This window comes from Musca domestica, unplaced genomic scaffold (assembly GCF_030504385.1).
Source record: "Musca domestica strain aabys unplaced genomic scaffold, Musca_domestica.polishedcontigs.V.1.1 1032, whole genome shotgun sequence".
Classification (NCBI taxonomy): domain Eukaryota; kingdom Metazoa; phylum Arthropoda; class Insecta; order Diptera; family Muscidae; genus Musca; species Musca domestica.
In genome coordinates, this window is record NW_026712119.1 from 62,690 (window position 1) to 76,554 (window position 13,865).

Sequence of the window (13,865 nt, forward strand, 5' to 3'; positions counted from 1 at the left end):
TTCGTCTAGGGGTTGATGAATCATTAAGTCAGTCAGTCAATCACTTGACGGGCTATCTACCTTGCTACTACCTTCTTCTACAGAGCGAAAGGTAGATCAATAGAAAAAAAAAGAAAAAAATAGATTTAGAGATAAAATACTTTCTTAGGCTCTTCTATAGAACGTAACTTTCATTGGATCTTTTATTGGTTCATCTATAGGCCTTCAGTGGATAGAGGATGGATGTTTTCAATACATTCTCCATATAGAATTTTCTACGAGGGTTAATTTGGTTATAAACTTTGGGTTGGTTGGATAGCTGTATCACTTCTCCAAAAATCTGTCCCAACTCCCAAAGGCAGATTTATTGTAATTTCAAAACTTTATTAAATTTTACCTCTTTTTTGTGTAATGTATTCCAACCCCAAGTATAAATGGTTATATAGTTTCCCAATATATGTTTCTCTGTTCCAGAACCTGTAGGAATTTACTTTCTTGCAATTTTCATAAATAGAAAATCGGTCATAAAAGTAAAAAGGTCACCGGTGAAATTTTTTTACAATCTTGCAGCTCTGGAACAGGTCTTGTGTATTTATAAATTAAAAATTATTTTAACCTCTCATAGTATTCTTAAAATGTCCTATAATATTTTGCTATGAAAAAATGTATACTAATGTAAATTTGTAAATCTTTAATTACTAAGTAGATATTTAAAAGCCAGAATAAATTTTCTTCAAATCCGCTACAATATTTTAATATATTTTATTTATTTATTTCTAATTTTTTGTATCATAGGGAACCCCAACTGTATTCCCAGCCCAAAACTTTGATCCCGTCAAGGATGCCCATGACTTACGCAAGGCCATGAAAGGCTTTGGCACCGATGAGGATGCCCTTATCAACATCATTTGCCGTCGTTCCAATGAACAGAGACAGGTATGAAAAAATATCCTAATTTTATTTATTTTGCTAAATTTTTAATATTTTATTTATTTTTAGGAAATCCAACGTCAGTATAAAACCCACTTTGGCAAAGATCTTATTGAGGACATTCGCTCCGAGACAAGCGGAAATTTCGAAAAACTGTTGGTTGGCCTTTTGCGTCCCATTGTCGATTACTATTGTCATGAGCTGAACGATGCCATGGCTGGCATTGGCACTGATGAAGATGTGCTCATTGAAATTTTATGTACTCTATCGAATCATGAGATTCACACGATTAAAAATCAATATTTAAGATGTAAGTTTTTGGGATTTCAAGATAAAAAGTTGAAACCTTAAATAAATTTTATTGTTTTATTTTGTAGTATATGGTGCCCATTTGGAATCGGAATTGAAATCCGAAACATCGGGAAATTTCAAACGTCTCTTGGTCTCGCTGTGCACTGCGGCCCGCGATGAAAGCGGTCATGTTGACCGTGCTGCTGCCCAGAGTGATGCCCGTGAATTGCTCAAGGCTGGTGAGTTGCGTGTCGGCACCGATGAGAGCATGTTCAATATGATTTTGTGCCAACGTAACTATCAACAATTGAAATTGGTAAGATTTTGTTCGGAAAAATGGAAAAACGTTTCAGTACTTATGCCAAATTTTAAAGATGTATTTTTCTTAGAAAAAATTATTATTTAATAATTTATTTTTATATACCTTCAGATTTTCCAAGAATACGAAACAATGACCGGTCACTCGCTGGAGAAGGCAATTAAAAAGGAATTCTCCGGTGATATAATGGAAGGCCTAATTGCCATTTGTCGTTGTGTCAACAACAAGGCTGAATATTTTGCCTCACGTCTACACAAGAGTATGGCTGGCATTGGCACCAATGACAAGCAGTTGATACGTGTGATTATCACCCGGTGTGAGGTAATTATTAAGAACTAAACTATCCACCTCGTGGAACACAAGAATTAATATTTAATTTTTTTCCACACAGATCGATATGGCCGATATTAAGGCTGCCTTTGAACGTATGTATGGCAAGAGTCTAAAGAGCTGGATTAAGGGTGACACATCGGGTCACTACAAACATGCCCTATATGCCTTGGTGGGGGAACAACGTTCAAATTCTTAAAACCTGAAATGGAGTAATGTTATACGAAATATATTTTTTTTAAGGGAAGAAGTTCATTTTAAAAGAGAGAGAGAGAGAGAGAGAGAGAAAAAATGAAATGATATTTTAATGTTGACATTAACCACAATCGAATATTTTTCACAAAAAAGTAAAAACAAAAAAAGTTGATATGAAATCTAAGTATTTTTCTAAAAAAAAAACTTTTACATGCTTGAAAAAAAAAAAAAAAAAATTTCAATACATTTTTTAATACAAATACCAGTGACAAAACAAAATTTTATAAAAAAAAAACTATTTTTGAAATTTTCCATAAAAATATATATTTGTTTGTATTCCCTGAAGAGTTATTTTAAAATGTTGAAATCATACCCATAATATATATTTAAATGTACTGTACTGTTATTCCTAAAAACAATCAATTAAATTGCTTTGCAATCCTAAAGAGTATTTGACTTTAACCATTAAAAACAACAACTACAAAAAAATAATTATTGCATTTAATGCCACTTTTTGATACAATAATCCTCTAATGAAATCTCACGACAGTGTCTTTTTCTAGCTGTTGTATTGTCATAATGTTCATTAAAAATATACATACCTAAATACAATAAAAACTATGTTAAAAACCACAAATATTGAGTCGTTTTACATATGGATGTGCATGAGGAGGAAGGGTAAGAAATAATGAAATAGTCTCTTGCTGACATTTTGAAAGGGGAAATTATGATTGGTATTATCAACAAGTAAAACCCCAGATAAAGTCGGCCGGGCTGAACTTTTAACATTCTCCATCATTTTAAAGGATCTTAAATATTTTCAAAGAAATCCGTTGAAAATACCAGTTATATGAAACCCGTTATATGGGTGCTATACGAAGACGTGATCTTGCATAAGTAATTTTTATACCCTCCACCATACTATGGAGGGTATATTAATTTTGTCATTCCGTTTGTAACTCCTCGAAATACTCATGTCAGACCCAACAAAGTATATATATTCTTGATCAGCGTAAAATTCTAAGACGATTTACCAATGTCGTTTCAAATTTGGTATTTAAAGTTCGTAATGGATACTACATCCTAAGTCAAAAAATGAGCCATGTGGGTCCACGTATCCATGTAGCCCCCATATAACGGTACCCCCCGACATTCGGTATTTTGATGATTTTAGCGACATTATTTAACGGAATCGTTCCAAATTTGGTATTTGTTCGTAATAGATACTGCAGCATAAAACAGAAAATGGGCCATGTAGGTCCACGTCTTCGTATAGCCCCCATATACCGTACCCGTCGGTATTTTAATGATTTTAGCGACATTATTCACCGTTTATTTCAAGTTTTGAATTTGAATATTGTAATGGCTTATGACGAAAAATGCCACCCCAATATAACGGCTATATTCTTATAGACCCCAATATAACGGATATATTCGGTATTTTTAAGAGTTTAACAGAATTTTTAACAGATAATATTTTTTTTAAATTTTCCAAATTCGTTCCAAGTAGTGGAGGGTATTTAAAGATCGGCCCGGCCGAACTTACTGCTTTTTAACTTGTTAAAACTTGGAATCGATTTCGAAATTTTTGTCTGGCATAAAAATTATCATAGAGCAGAATATAATTTTCGCCTTTAGTTCCGGAGATTGGTGACATAGTAAAATGCCTGGTCTTATATACTTCTGAGCTACATTCTCATGAAAAAAATTCACAACAAAATTCTTTCGAAAAAAGGCTGAAAAAGCTTTGAAAATAAATTGATTTAGTCAGTCATCCGACTGTCAAATACTCTAAATATTATACCATATACAGAGTGAAATGAAAAAACTGCAACCACCTTCAGACTGATGTCATTTCTAAGCCACTCGTCCGTCAGCTGTTAAAATTATTCCACTGACAACTTATTATATTGTTTCCAAGCGTACAAAAGCATTTTGGTGAGAATTTTCCAGAAAAAAAATATTCGTGATGAAATTCAAGCGCGATTGTGTGATTTCTTTATATTTGGCTGGAAAGCCACAAGTGGCTATCGTTAGAGCACTCCAGCAATTAGATGTGAATAAATCTTTTGTGTCTCGTATCATCGCTCGTTATCGTGAAGAAAACATCAACATCAGCAGAAATGGTTCGAAAAGTAAAGAAGCGACTTGATTCAAACCCGTGTCGCTGTTGCCGAAAAATGGCTCGTGAGCTGAACATATCGCAATATTCCATTCGGCAAACACTGGAAAATGACATCGGGGTAAAGCCATTGAAATTCCAAAACGTGCAAGAACTTACACCGCAACAGAAAGAAAATATACTCAAAAGAGCTAAAGAGTTGCTTAACTTGGCCGAAAGTGGTGAACTGCCGAATTTGGTTTTCTCCGTTCCGATGAGAAAACATTCGTTGTCCAGCAGTTTGTAAACAAACAAAATGATCGTGTTTACTTGTCAAAGAGGTCAGTTGAAAATGTGCACCAGCAGTTGGCCACCAGAACTCAAGCGCCGCCCATGGTGATGGTGTGGGCCGCCATAACAGCCGATGGTCGCTCTCCGCTTGAATTAATCGACCGTGGCATCAGAATAAATGATGAATATTATAGCGAAAATATGCTGGAGGGTGTATTAAAGCCTTGGGCACGGAAACATTTTGGCCGCAGACCTTGGACATTCCAACAGGACTCAGCAAATCGCACTCAGCATGTGCCACCCAAGAATGCTTACAAAATGAGGTTCCTCGCTTCATTTCCAGATCACAATGGCCACCAAAATCTCCGGTTCCAATCCTTTGGACTATTGTGTCTGGAGTATTTTGGAAAGCAAGGTTGGCACTAAAAAATACCAAAGTGTCGATCACCTCAAGCAAGCGCTTTGCCGGGAATGGGCCAAAATACCGCAGAGCAACATTCGAACAGTGTGTCACGGTTTAATTGTTCGTTTGAAGGCCATAATTCATGCTAAAGGTGACCAATTCGAACAAATCTGAACTTATTCTAAAATTTGATGCTATTTCCGACATTTTTTCTTTCATTCAATAAAATTAGAAACAAATGTAAAAATTATGGCGTTTGACTTTGTTGCACTTTTTTGTTATCTCACCCTCAAAAAAAACTTCTTGCGTCGAATTTCCGACAATTCCATTTAAAAAATGGGGCGAAATTCATCCAAATATCGAATATCGGGATGTACCGTTATATGGGGGCCATACGATATCGTGGACCGATATAGTCCATCTTTGAACTTGACCTGCGTGCACACAAAAGGCTGATCTGTGCAATTTTTTTAAAGTTACTTTTGAGGATCTTCATATAATCATGTCAGTCCGTCCGTCTGTCCATATATTTTTGTGAACAAAATGCAGATCGCACTTATTATCCGAATTACATTTTCCAAACAATATTTGTTTATCCCGAAGACGACCCCCCATTGAAGTTAGTGATAATCGGATCCCATATATCTTCAACCATTTTTTGTTTAATTGTGCAGCAAATGGCTAATATCAGTCCATATTTTGACTCGAACTATCGAATTCAGTCTAGAAGCAAGTGGATCAAATTTGGATTAAATCGGTTCAGACATAGTTATAGCTCAATATATATGTTTCATCCGATTTGGTCGTTAAGTAATATGCATTCGGAACGCTCGGAAATTCTTTTGCCAAATTTTATCGAGAACGGCTAAGATTTGGATATAGCTCCCATATATATCCTTAATCCGATTTCAGGTTTTTTGTGCAAATAATGGCTTATATCAGCCGAAATGGAGTAAATTTTGGGACGTACATTTCCATTAGGCGGAACTCGGATCCGTTATAAATTATTTTAATATAATCCTTTTTTAAGTGATATCATGCACTTTATATCAATGTTATTTGGTATTAAAGATTAAAATGTCTCAGTCAAATTTAGTGAAAATTGATTCAGAATTGGATATGCCTCTCAAATATTCGTTCCCTTTGGAACCAAATTGTAACTGATCTATATCCAAAGGTTGATAGGAGGTGTGATCTACTTCAAATAAATTCTTTTGTTACAGGAGCTCTATTAAATATGTATAGTGATGTAGGGTATCAAATAGTCGGCCGTCAGAATTTTAGCTTCTTCTTACTGGTTATATATAAATTTAAATTTGCTCCAAACTTTAAAAGATTCTGATGGATTTTTTCAATATTGTTAATATACAATTAGAAATAAATAAAAAAAATAGTTATATCAACAAGAAGCTTTAACTTCACAAAGAAGCGAAGAGCGATTAGAAACTGTGTGACATATGTGTGTAAACAAAGCAACGTTTTTTCAAAGCTTTTATTATGTATAGTTCTTGTCTTCGCTAGATTCATGAAATTAATACAGGGTGGATATCGTAGACACCCTGTGTGTAATCTCAAACAAAACCATAAATTTTCACATTGCTCTATTGTCATTTTTAATACAAAATATATGCACATATTCTACAATAATATATTAAAAAATAAAAATCTATTAAAAATTATATTTTTTATTTCAAAATCCTTACTTCCACAAAGAGACTGTCATTTTTTATATAATTCGATTGTTTCAATATCGTGTGTGGAATATAAAAGAATTGTTTCGTCTGGATGTAATCATCACTTTTCTTTCGTACCATAACCGTTTTCACATAATCCTCAGGATTGGTGGCATTTATGGTTTGATCTCGTATAATTACATCGGCCTGCAGGCGGCATGGCCATGGCAGTAGGGGATCATATTCTCCAGCTATAACATTGAGGCAGGCTATCATGTTGCGTCCCTTCCACGTGCCCTTGCCATTCAAGTAGATATCCAGCTGCAAAGTATTTCATTTTAATTGCTGAGAGTTTTAAATTATTTAAATTTTGTACTCACTCTTAAAGCATAGCCAAAAGGTTTGTTGGAAAACATGGCACTGTGCAAAATCGTGTCGTACTGGCGAGCTTCCTCAAACTTTTTCGAAAAGTCTTTTATTCTCCAAAGCAAGTGGCCTTGGGGCGATGAAAAAAGTAAATGTTTTTTTTAATTTCTGTTGAAATAGTTATTTGAAATTAATGTTTCCGATGAGGTTTTAAACGAAGTTGGGAAAGAATCAAAGACAACTCTGAAGGACTGGGAAGAAATTATACATTTCCAAACTTGAATGAATTGTTTATATATACGATCCCCAGGGTGCTGAAGGTAGTCTTTATGGACGAGCCGGGAGTGGTCTTTATAGACGAGCTGAAAGTCGTCTTTATAGACGAGCTGAAGGTCGTCTTTTCAGGCGAGCCGGAGGTCGTCTTTTCAGAAGAGTCGGAAGTCGTATTTTCAGACGAGCCGGAGGTCGTCTTTTCAGACTAGCCGGAGGTCGTCTTTATAGACAAGCTGAGGGTCGTCTTTATAGACAAGCCGAGGGTCGTCTTTGTAGACGAGCCGAGGGTCGTCTTTGTAGACGAGCCGAGGGTCGTCTTTGTAGACGAGCCGGAGGTCGTCTTTGTAGACGAGCCGGAGGTCGCCTTTGTAGACGAGCCGGAGGTCGTCTTTATAGACGAGGTCGTCTTTATAGACGAGGCCGTCTTTAGGTCGTCTTTATAGACGAGGTCGTCTTTATAGACGAGGTCGTCTTTATAGACGAGGTCGTCTTTATAGACGAGGCCGTCTTTAGGTCGTCTTTATAGACGAGGTCGTCTTTATAGACGAGGTCGTCTTTATAGACGAGGTCGTCTTTATAGACGAGGTCGTCTTTATAGACGAGGTCGTCTTTATAGACGAGGTCGTCTTATAGACGAGGTCGTCTTTATAGACGAGGTCGTCTTTATAGACGAGGTCGTCTTTATAGACGAGGTCGTCTTTATAGACGAGGTCGTCTTTATAGACGAGGTCGTCTTTATAGACGAGGTCGTCTTTATAGACGAGGTCGTCTTTATAGACGAGGTCGTCTTTATAGACGAGGTCGTCTTTATAGACGAGGTCGTCTTTATAGACGAGGTCGTCTTTATAGACGAGGTCGTCTTTATAGACGAGGTCGTCTTATAGACGAGGTCGTCTTTATAGACGAGGTCGTCTTTATAGACGAGGTCGTCTTTATAGACGAGGTCGTCTTTATAGACGAGGTCGTCTTTATAGACGAGGTCGTCTTTATAGACGAGGTCGTCTTTATAGACGAGGTCGTCTTTATAGACGAGGTCGTCTTTATAGACGAGGTCGTCTTTATAGACGAGGTCGTCTTTATAGACGAGGTCGTCTTTATAGACGAGGTCGTCTTTATAGACGAGGTCGTCTTTATAGACGAGGTCGTCTTTATTTTATAGACGAGGTCGTCTTTATAGACGAGGTCGTCTTTATAGACGAGGTCGTCGTTATAAACGAGGTCGTCTTTATAGACGAGCCGGAGGTCGACTCTATACACGAGCCGGGGGTCGTCTCTGTAGACAAGCCGGGGGTCGTCTCTGTAGACAAGCCGGGGGTCGTCTCTGTAGACGAGCCGGGGGTCGACTCTATACACGAGCCGGGGGTCGACTCTATACACGAGCCGGAGGAGGTCGTGTCGGTTTATAGACGAGCCGGAGGAGGTCGTCTCTTTTATAGACGAGCCGAAGAAGGTCGTCTCTTTTATAGACGAGCCGAAGAAGTTCGTCTCTTTTATAGACGAGCCGAAGAAGACCGTCTCTTTTATAGACGAGCCGAAGAAGGTCGTCTCTTTTATAGACGAGCCGAAGAAGGTCGTCTCTTTTATAGACGAGCCGAAGAAGGTCATCTCTTTTATAGACGAGGCGTGGAGGTCGTCTCTTTTATAGACGAGCCGTTGAGGTCGTCTCTTTTATAGACGAGCCGTTGAGGTCGTCTCTTTTATAGACAATCCATCGGCTCATTTCCAAAGACTACCTCGGCCCTTAAAAGGACGATCAAATGTGAACTGAAAGGTGTCCCTATTTATGATGAACTTTTTATGGACGGTCAAATGGTTTATATGAAAGCTCTTGCAGTTCTTTCCTACCTCTACAATTAATATAGCTCGTCAAACGCTGCTGGGTGGCAATGTGATTCTCCAAATCATTTACCAGTTGCATGGTGTGATGTAAATTCCGATCAATCTGGCTGACTAGGGTCTCCAACTTATCACAACGCTCTTCCGTGTCACAGACAATGTGTTTCATGCCTTTCACTTCCAGATCCAAGGCAGCATATTTGGCCACATCGTGTTCGGGACCAAGTTTGGCATTTAAATCCAAATTGATTGATTGCAGGTAATTTTCAATTTCAATAAATTTATCCCTGTCAAAGAAGAAGAAGGAGAAGAAAAAATTGACATTTGTTTATTGCTTTGCCATTTAGCAGTCGGCAAGGAGGTAGCCCATCAACCTGTTAATTTTTTCATGCAACAACACCGTCTCCTCCAGTTTCATGATGTTGTCGTTCAAATGATTTTGGTGTTGGGTTAGTTCCAAGGACATTTGATTGATGTGTTTCTCCAGATCGTCGATTTCATTTTGAATCTCCCTCTTTAAGGACTACAGAACCAAATAAAAAATAAATGTGTGTGTGTGTGTCTTTATATGTTTGTTGATGTTGAACCAACCTGTACAGTATCGAAACAACAACGAAAATCCTGCTGACACTGTTCCACCTCAAATGTCCTCTGTGTATTCTCCTCGTCCAGACGATTTTGCAGGGATTTTAAACTTTGATTGGTGCTCTGCTGCCAATCATCGATGACCTGATTTTGCTTTCGCAGATTTCCCACATCGGTAATCAAATGCAAACGCTGCCGTATTTCCTCATTCAATACCGAACGTAGGGTATTTATTTCATTCTCCACCACCTGCACTCGATAGTCGACCTGTTGATCTACACGATCTGCACTGGCACTACGACGTTTGTTACGCGGACACTCTTTCAGGTGGGCACGCATGCGTATGCGTGGCACAAAAACGTTACAGGTATTGGGACATTGTTCCAATACTTGACCACAGTGGATTAAGTGTTCCTGTTAGTACAGAGGGGTGGAATGGAAAGGGTAAGATGCATTGCTTTTTGCAAACAAAATTGATTAGCTGTTCTTATCAATGTTTATAAAAGTAAACATGAATTTTGACAAGCATTTCCAACAAGTGTTGGACCGTCAATACGACGTGAGGTTTATCTTATCATTTGAAAACTAATTCCATTAATATTCTGAGTGTGTGTATGTGTGTGGGTTCAGCAAGATAAGACCAATGAATTTTACGTTGCCCTTACAAAAATATGTTTGGCTTCTAACGCATGAATACAGGGTACTCACTTTCAACATGTTTTAAGAGACAGTATGGTACTGTATTTAAACCAGTAAAGAAAGTCTTAAAGTTGGGCGGGGCCGACTTTATGATACTCTACACCACTTTGCTAATTTAGTAGAGCTCCGCATAACAATTAAAAGTTTTTATGGGAGAATTCAATCACACACGCTATGATTATAATTATAATTTAAAGTTCAAAGGACTAAATATGCCGAAGCATTTGTATCTTTTAAATTCGGAATTGCATTGCCCATTTGGTGCACAATTAATTTGAAATCGGATAAAGATATGTATGGGAGCTATATCCAAATCTGAACCGATCTCGATAAAATTTGGCGAAGATATTTCTGAGCTGTATTTGATATATTTCCCTGAATATCGTTGTTACGGAGTGCAAATTACGGCTGTGGGTAACAAATACAACAAACCGGATGAACAATATATATGGGAGCTATAGCTATATCTGAACCGATCTTCACCAAATTTGATATACTAGCTTCTAGACTCAATTCGGTAGTAAGTGCCAAATTCCATCCCATTTGGACAAATATTAGACGTTTGGTGCCAAATAAAAGGCAAATCGGACGAAGTTATATATGGGAGCTATATCCAAATCTGAACCGATCTCGATAAAATTTGGCAAATGTATTTCCGAGCTGTATTTGATATATTTCCCCAAATATTGTTGTTGCAGAGTGCATATTACGGCTGCGGTGGACAAAAATAACAAATCGGATGAACAATATATATGGGAGCTATAGCTTTATCTGAACCGATTTCGATAAAATTTGGCATACTTATTTTCAGGCCTAATTTGGTTGTATGTGCAAAATTCCATACAATTCGGGCTGATATTACACGTTTGGTGCACAATAAAAGATAAATCGGACAAAGATATATATGGGAGCTATATCTAAATTTTGACCGATTATCTCCAATTTCAATAGGGTTCGTCCTTGGGCCAAACAAATGATTTGTGCAAAATTTCATTTGGATTGGGCAATTAATGCGATCTGTACTTTGTTTACAAAAATACATGGACAGACGGACGGACGGACGGACATCCATAAATCGACTCAGAATGTGATTCTATGCAGATCATCAAAAGGAACTATGGGTCTATCGCGTTTCCTTTTGTCTGTTACACACAAATGCACAAAGACATAATACCCTGACCACCTTATGGTGTAGGGTATAAAATAGTTTGTCCCAGAAAAAAATCTCCAGTAATCGGCATGACCAGGTAGAGCAAAAAAATGTATTTAAAATAAAGAAGAACAGACCGAAATCATAAAATATCGATAGACCAGAGAGGATTTATTTTCTTGTTATGCTGAAAAAGGAGGGTATATTAACTTTGTCACTCCATTTGTAACATCCCTATATATTCCTCATGGACCCCATAAAGTATATGTATTCATGATCAGCATAAAATTCTGAGTTGAGTCAAAGATGTCCCTCTGTCTGTTGAAATCACGATACAGTCCACATTATCTGACGTAGAGTAGACAGAACAATTTGTACTGGGTCTAGGATGATTGGTGTTGAAAATGAGATATACCGGTCCACGTTTTGTATAGCCGCCACATTTTTTTGCGGATTTGTCTAAAAATTTGTATTTGTAGGTCATAATAGGTTCTAGCTCCGGTGACGAAGAATTGTATGTATAGATCCACGATTTTGTATAGCCCCCATATAACGGTACCTCCCGATATACGGTATTTGGAAGATTTTTGCTTGATTTTACCAAAGATTTGTTTTGTTTAGTGGTCTCTAGATCCGGTGGCCGAACATAGTATATATGGATCCACATTTCGGTTTAGCACCCATATAATGGTACCTCCCGATATTCGGTGTTTTGATAATTGTTGCCACATTTTTTTAACGGATTTTAAAAATTGGTATTTGTAGTTCATAATGGGTACTAGCTCCGGTGGACGAACATTGAATATTTAGGTTCACGTTTTCCTATAGCGCACATATAAGGATACCCACCGATATACGGTATTTTGATAATCCTAGTCACATTTACCCACGAAACTGTTTTGAATTTGGTATTTAAGAAGACTTATTAGATGACAATCCTCGAAGCATAAAGTTGTCTATGGAGGTTCCCGTTTTGGTATGGCCCCCAGTATTACGGGCTCATCCACTATATGGTTTCTCTGAAAATATTAACAGCATTATCGAAACGGTCTTACTGGTATTTACAGTTTATAGTGGAACATGTTTAATATAAAAATGGTTTCTGGAGGGTATTAAAAGTTCGACCTGGCCGAACTTTATGTTTATACCCTCCACCACAAGGTGGTCAGGGTATTATGTCTTTGTGCATTTGTTTGTAACAGGCAAAAGGAAACGAGATAGACCCATAGTTCCTTTTGATGATCTGCATAAACTCACATTCTGTCCGTCTGTCCATGTATTTTTGTAAACAAAGTACAGTTCGCATTTATTGCCCTATCCAGATGAAATTTTGCACAAATAATTTGTTTGGCCCAAGGACGAACCCTATTGATCTTCGTCCGATTGCCATATATTGTGCACCAAACGTGTAATATCGGCCCCAATAGTATGGAATTTTGCACATACAACCAAATTAGGCCTGAAAATAAGTATGTCAAATTTGATCGAAGTCGGTTCAGATATAGCTATAGCTCCCATATATATTGTTCATCCGATTTGTTATTTTTGTCCTCCGCAGCCAAAATATGTACTCCGTAACAACAATATACGGGGAAATTTGTTAAATACAGCTCAGAAATATATTTGCTAAATTTTATTGAGATCGGTTCAAATTTGAATATAGCCCCCATATATAACTTCGTCCGATTTACCTTTTATTGTGCACCAAACGTCTAATATTTGTCCAAATGGGATGGAATTTATCACTTACTACCGAATTGAGTCTAGAAGCTAGTATGTCAAATTTGGTAAAGATCGGTTCAGATATAGCTATAGCTCCCATGTATTCTGTTCATCCGATTTATTATATTTCTTACCCACAGCCGTAATATGCACTCCGTAACAACGATATTCAATGAAATATATCAAACACAGCTCAGAAATGTCTTTGCCAAATTTTACCGAGATCGGTTCAGATTTGGATATAGCTCCCATATATATCTTTATCCGATTTCAAATTAATTGTGCACCAAATGGGAAATACAAGTCCGAATTTAAAAGATACAAATGCTTCGGCATATTTAGTCCTTTGAACTTTAAATTATATTTATATTCATAGCGTGTGTGATTAAATTCTCCCACAAAAACTTTTAATTGTTATGCGGAGCTCTACTAAATTAGCAAAGTGGTGTAGGGTGTCATAAAGTCGGTACCGTTCGACTTTAAGGCTTTCTTTACTGGTTTTTATTTGTTTTATCCACAATTATTAATAATTGGAGGAATGATCTCAAGAGAATATACCAACCCGGCGATATTCATGTTGAGGTGATTATATAGGGTATGGACTCTCTGTGTCCATAAAAGAATCAGGAAAAAAAGTCCAAGGAAAAATTCTTTAGCTGTGGGATACCAAGGAAATCAAACTTGAAAACACTAATTTAAGAAAAAATGCTTAAAAAATATTA

At 37.2% G+C, this 13,865-nt stretch overlaps 2 protein-coding genes across 7 annotated transcripts in view; one reads left to right on the forward strand and one right to left on the reverse strand.

The window, feature by feature from the left end:
* LOC131804876 (annexin B11) overlaps nt 1-2,130 on the forward strand; it is a 47,379-nt gene extending 45,249 nt beyond the window's left edge. For all 6 annotated transcript variants that reach the window (XM_059128137.1, XM_059128145.1, XM_059128131.1 and 3 more), the window contains 5 exons: nt 775-915; nt 979-1,219; nt 1,287-1,516; nt 1,631-1,840; nt 1,911-2,130. In XM_059128137.1, the coding sequence (XP_058984120.1) occupies nt 775-915; nt 979-1,219; nt 1,287-1,516; nt 1,631-1,840; nt 1,911-2,048 (960 nt within the window). In that variant the 3' untranslated portion in view covers nt 2,049-2,130. The remainder of the gene's footprint in view (nt 1-774; nt 916-978; nt 1,220-1,286; nt 1,517-1,630; nt 1,841-1,910) is intronic.
* Nucleotides 2,131-6,508: 4,378 nt separating this feature from the next.
* Nucleotides 6,509-9,986, reverse strand: LOC101891845 (TNF receptor-associated factor 3-like; the record flags this gene model as incomplete). The annotated part of the gene is given in 5 exon segments (XM_059128105.1): nt 6,509-6,833; nt 6,893-7,008; nt 8,997-9,274; nt 9,362-9,510; nt 9,579-9,986. Coding segments are annotated over 5 exon segments (1,260 nt in total), but the record flags the coding sequence as incomplete, so codon positions are not given.
* Between the last annotated feature and the right edge of the window lie 3,879 nt (nt 9,987-13,865).